Source organism: Haemaphysalis longicornis, unplaced genomic scaffold (genome assembly GCF_048455015.1).
Source record: "Haemaphysalis longicornis isolate Haplotype H1 unplaced genomic scaffold, Haemaphysalis longicornis Haplotype H1 scaffold_6, whole genome shotgun sequence".
Classification (NCBI taxonomy): domain Eukaryota; kingdom Metazoa; phylum Arthropoda; class Arachnida; order Ixodida; family Ixodidae; genus Haemaphysalis; species Haemaphysalis longicornis.
Window position 1 is genome coordinate 128,623,750 of NW_027526407.1, and position 10,017 is coordinate 128,633,766.

General features: G+C 47.2%; 2 protein-coding genes across 2 annotated transcripts; one reads left to right on the plus strand and one right to left on the minus strand.

Annotated features, from left to right (window-relative positions):
* The first annotated feature begins 1,839 nt into the window (after positions 1-1,839).
* On the plus strand, positions 1,840-4,152 carry LOC144141144 (uncharacterized). The gene is made up of 2 exons (XM_077672688.1): positions 1,840-2,282; positions 2,670-4,152. The coding sequence occupies exons 1-2, from the start codon at positions 1,854-1,856 to the stop codon at positions 4,140-4,142; spliced, it is 1,902 nt and encodes a 633-aa protein (XP_077528814.1). The 5' UTR covers positions 1,840-1,853; the 3' UTR covers positions 4,143-4,152.
* An 86-nt stretch (positions 4,153-4,238) lies between these two features.
* Positions 4,239-6,940, minus strand: LOC144141145 (uncharacterized). The gene is made up of 3 exons (XM_077672689.1): positions 6,618-6,940; positions 6,256-6,528; positions 4,239-6,095 (listed from the first exon to the last, which is right to left on the minus strand). The coding sequence occupies exons 1-3, from the start codon at positions 6,844-6,846 to the stop codon at positions 5,050-5,052; spliced, it is 1,548 nt and encodes a 515-aa protein (XP_077528815.1). The 5' UTR covers positions 6,847-6,940; the 3' UTR covers positions 4,239-5,049.
* Between the last annotated feature and the right edge of the window lie 3,077 nt (positions 6,941-10,017).

Below are 10,017 nucleotides of genomic sequence, written 5' to 3' on the forward strand. Positions count from 1 at the left end.
TTGGTTTCTCATGCGAGTTGGGAGAAGACTCGAAATATCTTACAAAAGATTTGTTAGCCAGGAATCACACGTGATGTATATAGGCTAGTTCATTCATGTTGGATGTCAAAGGAAAAAGCCAAAGAGGAGCACTCATGTGCGTGTGTTATTGGGCCAGCATTGCCGTTAGTGAATTGTTGCCTAGTTTGAATGCTGAGCCAACGCACACATTGCTTTGTAGTGATGTGTATGATGATCACCATACGAGATTGCCAACGGCCCGTTTCAATCTCGTTGACCATGAATGCCCAATACCCAGGCCACGATGCAATTTCGGTAAATATTTGAGTCACATCAGCAATTGGTTCATCGAGAGCAGCAGCTATTGCCAACAATCACGCTGAGCCCCAATGAACAATATATAATTTTTGTTTAATTTCAGCTTGCTCTATGTGCTTCGTGAGTGTGAATGAATGTAGACCACTTGATCATATTGAAGGCAGTGTGGTGATGATGACTTCAGAGTAAGAGGTTGGTTGCTACACGCACCTGCAAGGAGACCAAGAGAGACGTGACATTAGAAGGAGGCTAACCTCCGAGGCTGCCGATATGGCTCTTGTAAAATACAGCCAATAAATTGCCAAAAAATCAGTTTTACGCACCTGTTATTTTCGTTTAAAATCTATGACACCGAAAGACAACACACGCAAAATATTACAGTCCTACCATAAATATTCACCAAGCTGTTGCTCTTCAGGTTCCTATAAATGACAAATAAGGTGGTAAGTTGGGCAAGTTGGTTACTAACTAAGGAAATCATCGTACTAGCGAACGCTAAACCTCTTTTACCTTTGCCTCTGTTAAGTGTTCACTAGTACGATGATTTCCTATAAATGACCACTTTTGCTTACAGCTCCAAACTGACTTCCTCAGGATTTTTTTTTTTCGAAACTAATGTTGTGGGTGCAATCCCATTACAGCTGTCACTAGAGAGGAGGCATCCAGTGATGTCTTGTACAGCTCCTGCTGTACCTTTTGCATACATACTAGCACTTCTTGTGTCCATTACCAGAACAAGTTATGCATACAAAGAACTGTCGTGCGTTCCCCATGTGAGCACGGGGTGGCGAACCTTAAAGGGACACTGAAGTGAATTTGTCAACTCCCGTTTCTGCTTGCACTGCGTAGACTGGCTCAAATTAGCACACTTTTCATCGTTTATCCGGTTGACAAATCGGTAATTATTTTACAAAGCGCGAAAGAAGAAAAACTACCATCCGCGGTTTGCGGCGGCCGCACCAACTAAGGCTGTGACGTTGAGAGGAGGGGCGCCGTGATTGGACGATGCCCAAAGTTAGCAATCAAACAAGTTTCGGTTTCGGTTCTGTAAAACATAACCAATGGCGTTGTTGGATGGGCATTCTCAATATCTCAGTAATCATCGTACCGCGCTTCTGCCATGTTGTTGGCTGTAAAATGCACGAGATAAGCCTCCCAGGACGGCTTGTAGTCGTAGCATTCACTAGCCGAGACCTACGCAGTGCATGAACGCCCTCCGCGTACCCGCAGACGCTCAAATGTCATGCGCTTTTCCCCCATATTTGGAGCTTGCCTCCCTCATGCCTGTATCGTAAAAAGCGTGTTCGCACCAGGCCAAGGGTCTGTTCATTCTGGCCTGTGCCCACTGCCTGCAAGCAGTCGGTGCTTATGGCAACAGCACGCCAACGAGAACTCGCTAGCGCGCCAGTGCCAGCCTGCGCGCGTTTTGTGAACTAGTTCGTGTAGCCATGAACGTTGCGGCCCCAAAAAAGGTGAACTCAATATACATAGCTTGCACATGACGTCACGCCCGCCCGGTCGTTGGCCCGGCGGCCATGTTTGTGAATCGGTTGTCGTTCGGTGCGTGTGTCTTGCAAGTGTTGCGTCCGAATTCGTGGTGGCATTCTAACGCTACTCACTGTCTTCTGCATGCGATGGCACGACATGAACCTATGAACGCTGGATATTACTCGGGGCTCATCGGGAGTGTGCGTCTCCGTTACGAGGAAAAAGTTAAGCTGTGTGATGGCAATGACCCGTACGAGCTGCGGCCCGGAGTGGACACATGTGCCGATCTGAGTGGCTTCCCCGAGGTCACACACGGTGACATAGTGACATATCTTGTGTTTTCTGCGAGCTTCGTTACGCTCGAACAGATGAAAGCGTACAAAGCGTTGGAATCGCACAACTATTTCACCAGCGGCTGGGTAAAGCACCTTTCGGCGAAGCAACTGCAGGACGACAAAGTCATCGTGCTTGGCGAGGTGAGCACTATGAATCCATTTCGTGATTGTAAGCTTTGTTAATCTCTCTACGATTTCGCGAAAAAAACGTCCGTACGCCGTCCTGAGCTAACAGCCTTGTGTGCGGCGCAGCTCAAACGCACCATTCGGTTGGCTGTACGCGAGCGAGTGCGTCAGCTGCCCGCTCAGCGCGAGGAAAAAAAAGGAAACGTAACCGACGGGCTTTATGGGTCCTCGTTTTTAATTCGCACACTATGGGTGGCATTACTTGTGAGCTGTTTAAAACAAGTTCTGTACACCCCAACCCTTGCAAAAAAGGCCTGCGTATGCTTTTCGTGTCCACGATGATATGCCCATGCTAAGTGTAACAACATGTCAGTAACACCGGTATTTTTGTTGCCTTCGCAGGTGAACCACTCGCAGAGACTGGGGCAACGACCTCTGCAAGTGTGGATTCTGTGCCACAAGAATGGTACTGTTGTGGCTGCACATTGCACTTGTATGGCCGGAGCCGGAGAAGCCTGCTCCCATGTTGGAGCCTGCTTGTTCGCAGTCGAGACAGGCGTCAAGATCATGAAGTCAACGAGTTGCACGCAGAAGGACAATTTGTGGCTGCCCGCTTATGTTGAGAAGGTTCAGTTTAAGCGACTTAGGGACATCGACTTCACGTCATCCAGAAGCAAAAAGCACAAGCTTGACAGCATCGCCACTTCAACAGAAGCAGGACCAGTGAAGGAGCGAGCTCCTGTCCCACCCCCTTCTGCAGACGAGCTTTCTCAGCTTTACAGCTCAATTCAGGCAGCTGGTGTGGTGCCTTCAATTTTTTCACTGTTACCTGGCTATGACGGACACTTCGAAAATCCTGTACCAACGCATGATGCTCATTTGAGGAAACTGTACGCGGAGGAAATGTTGGCATATGACTTGGATGTTTTAGTTGAGAAGGCCAATGATGTCATGCCGTCACTAACTGTTAGTGAAGGTAGCGCAAAGGCTATTGAAGCCATGACAAGACAGCAAAGCAGCTCGCCGAGCTGGTTTACGTACCGTGCTGGTAGGGTCACTGCTTCTGTAATGAAAAAGGTGTGCCACACAAGCATTGATAACCCTAGTGTATCACTGCTGAAGTTAGTGTGCTATCCTGAGAAACAAGCATTGAAAACTCCTCCCATCACATGGGGATTGGAAAATGAGCGCCATGCCTTTAGAGCATATGAAGCCAGCGAAGCTGGAAAGCACGACGCATTCACGTGCACAAAGTCGGGACTGCACATCAGTACGCAGCACCCTTTTGTTGGAGCAACACCAGATGGTCTTGTTTGTTGCACTTGCTGCGGAAAGGGTGTGCTCGAACTGAAGTGCCCATTCTCGATGAGGGAAGTGAAGGATATAACCGAGATGGTTGGCGCGGGTTCCTGTCTAGAAACTGTCAATGGCGCAGTACACTTACGCCGGCAACATGATTATTTCTACCAGGTGCAGACGCAAATGGCTGTATGCAATGTGCAATGGTGTGACTTTGTTGTGTGGACACCTAATGTGTTGCATGTCGAGAGAGTATGGAAGGATGAGCACTTTTGTGAGGACATTCTGGCTGCTGCGAGAGATTTTTTCATCCATGCAATCCTTCCCGAGCTGTTCAGCAGATATTTCACTAGGCAAAGTGCTGGGCCAGTGGTAAACTCTTCCAAGGATGTTTTTTGCTTTTGTCAAGGACCAGAAACTGGAAAGATGGTTGCGTGCGACAACCAATACTGCCGCTACAAATGGTTTCACTTTCCTTGCGTTTCACTGAAGCGGGCACCAAAAACTGCACAGTGGTATTGTCCCGAGTGCAAAGGACATAAAGACCAAACAGCCCGTGACGACACCTCTGTGTAAAGTTGTACACGTGAAGAGCGTCTTGAAGCTGCAACAGCATTGGCCCGTGTTTGAAATTGGTCCAGTGTCACGTCGAGAAATGGCGATCAACGGCAACAGCAGATTGTGACGAGAAATGACGACCAACGGCAACAGCAGATTGTGAAATTGCTTTATTGAGACATGATGGAAAAGAATTCACAATGACTCTTCTACTCTGACTGATGCCTGCTCTTCAGACACACCTTTGAGTGCAGCAACGGTTGGAGGACACAAGTGCGACAGTACACTACAAACAGTTTTGTCAACTGGTGTGACCACATCATCTTCCCTGAATGCAACATAATCAACCAGAATGAGAGAATTCAGAAGAATGAGCTTATGTCTAATGAGTTCAATTACTTTTTCTACATGAATTCTTACACTTGCAAGCTTTCTTGTGCCTTGCACCTCATCTGCTGAAAGTTGTTTTTTCCCTTTTCTGAAATGTTGAAGCGAAGCAAGAGGTCAGCATTTTCAGGTTTAACTTGAGCTTCATCATAAATAAATTCTTGGGATCTAGTGAGCTTATTACTTGCGTTGTGTGAAACAGTGCTTGCTAGTGCCTTGAACACAGCAAATAAAACAGCAAAGTTTATCAACCCAGTGTACAGCCGTACGTTTTCCTCTGAACTTTTAATGCGACTTCAGACACCACAAGCTGCTCTTTTACTTTTTGTAATGCATACAGTCATTCGTTTTCCACTACACAGCAGTGCTCCAATGTCTCTACAACTTGCATGCTCATGTCGGTCTGAACAGCAGTTTCTGTACATTGTCTGCCATAACTGCGTCCACATGCTACGACAAACTGAAAGCAAGTATCACACATTGTGTGCAACCACGGTAACAGGCCAGTGGTACCTGCAGCTGCAGATGGAACTTTGTGTCAGTCCTCATTTTCCTCACTCCGGTTCTTTAGTGCTGCAACTATTGGGGGACACAAGTTGCCAAGTGCACAACACACTGTCACAATCTTGTCAAGCGCAGTCAGTTCATCCCCCTCGCGACAAGCAACATAGTTAATAGGCACAGTAGACTTCAAGAACACGAACTTATTTCTGATCAGGCCAATAACGCGCTCCACATGGATCCTAACATTCGCAAGCTTCCTTGTTCTTTCCACGTCTTCAGGGGACAGCTGCTTTTTCCCTTTTGTGTACGCTGGGAGATGGAGGCGTGCACAATAAAAGCCAACACTGTCCTCTATGTTGAACCCCCTATCTGCGAGGACAACATCACCAGGAACCAAGTTGTCCAATAAGCCACAATGCTCTGTGATGTGCTTATCGCTGACACGGCCCCCCCAGCCTTCTGAAATGTATGTTACTACACCCTGTGGTGCAATTGCAATAAGAAACTTTGCAGTGTTGCTCCCTTTATACGTTGACCATGTTTCACTTCTAGAAAGCAGAGACGACGGCCTTTCAATCTTTATTTCGAAGCAGTCGATAATTACGGCGACTTTAGTCCCAAACGAATCAAAGAAAGCTTGTGGCATGGTACGCTGCAGTTCCTCACGCCCTGGCCAGGTTATCTGGGATTTAAGCCGACAATATGCAACGTGCAGCCACTTGTCAAAAATCCTTGATACCGTTGCTTCAGAAATATTGAAGCGGAACGCAAGGTCGGCATTGAAAAGGTTCACTTTGATTTTCATCATAAACAGGATGAATTCCTGGAATTTCGACAGCCTGTTGTTGATGCTGTGGGGTACAGCACTCTCCAGAAATTTAAAGACGGCTAAGAGAACAGCAAAGTTGGCCATCCCTGTGTAAAACGTGACCTTTCTTTCACAACTCCTGAGTGAATTTTCTGAGAATTCGAGCTCTTCCTTCTCGATACGGGCGGCATAGAGGCGCTCATTCAGTGAGGTGCACTGTTGCTCCAGCAGTTGAATGTCCTCCATGGTCATCTCTGTCTGCACTGCAACACCTGTACGAAAAAAAAAAAAAAGCCAGATATTTAAAAGTGGCGCCATCATTTCGGCTATCCACAGATACGTTGAACTTGCACAACACGTTTGCAAGGCATTCATTCGTCATTATGTCGGGAACGGTCCCGAACTTCACTTGCCGAAGCAGTTTTAACTTGCCTGTATCACTCTCGTCGGCGTAGGTTTCTCCAGTCTCGTGCGGCGAGATGGGCTGATCGGAACACGGCTGGATCCCTGTCGCTACGGCGTCGGCCTCGGCACGCCGTGTCTGGGCTTCGGCTTCCCGCTTTTCGGCGTCCGCTTGGCGCTTTTCGGCGCGTCGTTTTTCGAGACGTCGGTGTCGTGAGGGGTCCGTGTTCTTGGCGCTGTAGCCGAGCAGAAGCGACGGGGCCCAGTCAGGGTTCGTCTCGTCGAACAGTTTAGCTGGCTTTCCTAAAGAACGCAAAATGAGCAACGTTACAAAGTTAACCTTTCATTATATCGCCGGTATCACGCTGTTAAAGTCGAAAACAATTGTTTACCTGTAATGAAGTGTGCGCCGCAGACTCGCAGGTTGCGGTTCTCGGTGTCGAAGTTGGTGCGGTTAATGCGCGCTAGCCATAAGCCACGCCGCTTCGTGCTCAACGCTTTCGTGCGCTCGCACTGATTCTCCACGACCTTCGGTACTGAATAGAAGTGGCCGTTTGTTGGTTTTTTTCTCCCGCGGGTGTCACTGCGGTTGGAACAACCAAATATAGCGCACATGACCATGATGCCAACACCGCTTGCGAGGCTAGCAACGAGTGCGTGAGAGCGAGCGGTTCACGGTAATGGCGGACGCATATCCCAGAGTTCCTTTCCCTGACGTCAGTGCAAGCTATGTATAGAAAACATCGGCGGAAAACAAAAAAGTTAACTTACAAAAAAAAAAGCACGTACCCGCGGGGATTCGAACTCGTGACTCGCAAAACATTTGCGATGAATTCCTAGCGCCCTAGACAGCTAGGCCACGGAGCGGGACGCGAGAGCCTTGCTAATATAGGGTATATATTGTACAACCGTTTTACAATTTTATTTAGTTTTGGCATTTCAAGCCGCTTAGGTGACTATTTGTTGTACTGCGATCGTGCAGTAAGCGTCGCCCGAGTTTCCACAGTAGCTCACGTCTAGCAATTGCATTTCGTAGACGGAAAAGCATTCGCAGATGCGTAGTCGTGCTGCTGACCGCTGTGCTTGTTCCCCCAGCGCAAAAAAGTGCTTCCTGCGCCCTAGTTTTACGCTGTACGGTAAAAATATCAGTTGATTTTATTTGCTCAGTACCTATATTGACTTCGCTGACTCTTCTCCCGCCTTCAAGAGGCCTTATATTTTCCTACTGGCGTACCAGTCAGCGAAGCGTCGCATATGTGCAGCGCTTGTGTGAAGCGACCTTGACTTGGAGCTAGATACAGTGTACAAACAAACCAAGTAAAGAAAGGCACATTCTTCCATTCACAAACGTGTCCTGGCTTCGTTTCAACTAAGCGAACGAATTGCGACCAAGCAATTTTTTTTTAACCTCCTTGATTGCGACGACCCGCCGGCGGCCGGCGGACGAAACGCTGGGCCGACTGACTCTGTCGGCCGGGGAGCCGTGCAGTAGCGCAGCCGTGGCGCAGCCAATTGCCAGATCATCCCCTCCTGACGTCACACGAAAACGCCACAGAAAATGGGCGAGCGTAAAGAGAGGAGGACAGCGTTTTCGAATTAGTTTTTCTACTAAATAAAATCGCGTAAACGCGCCTAGAGTAGTCGAAACATGGCCTGGGGACTCCGGACTACAATTTGCGCTAGTAATCCCGCAATGTTTACATATCACTTCAGTGTCCCTTTAAAGGAACCAAGCAGACAAAATACAAGTTTGTTTTATTCAAAAGATTCCGTGTTTTATAGTGCCCCCAGTACTTATCTGGAAGCAAATGATGCTTTATTCACTGAAGAGTTAATCAATTTAGGCTGAAATTTCGATTCTCCTGCCAAATCGTGTTTTCATGATGGGTGCAATGACGTCACAAGAACAGGTCTTCACGCTTAACTTGGTGTACTGCGGAGCCTTGTTTAGAGTTAGTCAACCTAGATGGCACCACGATACTGTGGCAGGCTATTTTCTGCTTTTGCTTTGTTTTTTATTATATTTGTACCTGGCTTGTTTTTGTTCAGGTAAAAAATGATTGTTTCGTGAAACATGGTGTTTGCTTGACAAATACGGTCACGACGAGTGTCGTGTTAGACAACTCCAAAGCGCTGCAGTACTGTGCAGCTAAAACAAGCACGGTGCGCCCAGTACTAACAGCAGTGTGCATCGGTACTTCCATGTTTACATGTATTTTCATAACTTCCGTTGTTTACCCCACCACTCTTACTGCTGCAGAACGAGTATGCATTACATTTAAGCGCAAATAGTCATTCGGCAAGCTTAAAGCCCTGCCTAATTAGCATTTGCTTCAGCCGGCCACAACCAATCGCACAGCTGGGCACATATGACATCATACGTTCTGTTGCGGGAAATGAGCTAGGGGGTCGCATGGCCATTTCCTTTTTTTCGTAATTATAGAGCTTATTTGAGTGAAGTTTACGTTAAAAGTTGGGTCAGTATGATTCAAGCGAGGCAATCTTTCAAATGAACCAAACTTGTGCTGCCTGTGTTGCCTGATGCGTGGCCTCTTTAAGAAGTGTCAGTAACTAAGCAAGTTGGATAATTTTAATGACTTAAAGGAGCCATGAAGAGAAAACACAAGTTTGGTTCATTCAAAAGATTGCCTCGTTAGAATCATACTGAAACCACTTTTAACGTAAACTTTGGTGAAATAAGCTACATAATTAGGAAAAAAGAAAATGGCCATGCGACCCACCAGCTCATTTCCCGCAACAGAACCTATGATGTCACATGAGCTAAGCTCTGCGATTGGCGGAGGCTGGCAGAAGCAGACGCAAATTAGGTAGAGCTTACAAACTAGACGAACGAGCGATTTGTGCTTAAATTTAGGGCACATTCTTTACAAAGCAATAAGAATGATGGGACAAACAGTGGAAGTTACGAAAGCACATGTAAACATTGAAGTACTGATGCGTTCTGCTGTTCGTACTGCGCACAGCATGTTTGGTTTAGCTGCACAGCACTACGGGGCTTGGGGTTGTCTCAGACGACACTGGCCGATTGACGCAAGCAACGGTGTCTTACGTGACCCCATTTGTCGAGCGAGCACTGTTTCAGGGAACGAATATTTTCTCCCAGAACAAAAACAACCCAGGTTTAAATGCGGGCAAAAACAAACCAAACGCTTGCCACGGTATGGTGGCGCCATCTAGGTTACGGAACGTAAAGAAACGTGGGAACAAACCAAAACCGCTGTACAGGGTGGAGACAACCTTTGAACGGTACCGTGCCGCCGCAATTGGGCCAACGGGCTCAACGCGTTATTCTTTTCGTTTCCCACGAGACCTAGCAACGCGAAACAGACAATATGATTCAAACTTCTTCAGTAAACCGCGTTGCGGCGATAATTTTAGTGCGGTTTTGACACAATGACTTGCTTCGGCGGCGAGCGAGCAACCGAAAATGGTGGCGCCAGCGTATATGTGTCTCTACCCTGTACGGAGGATGCGTGAATGAAGGTACTCTAGGCTGCAGAGCGGTCGGTTCCTGCGATGTCATTTGGGACCACGAAAACGCACGATTGAGCGGGAAAATCAAAATTTTAACCTAAATTGTTTAATTTCTCAGTGAATAAAGCACCGTTTGTATCCGGACAAGCGCTGGGGGCACTATAAAACACGAAATCTTTCGAATAAAACCAACTTGCATTTTCTCTTCATGGCTCCTTTAAAGGGGCTGCAAAGACTAAATGCAACTTTGCTTCATTTAAAACACTGCGTTGCACCAGTAACAGTGGTGCCACTTTT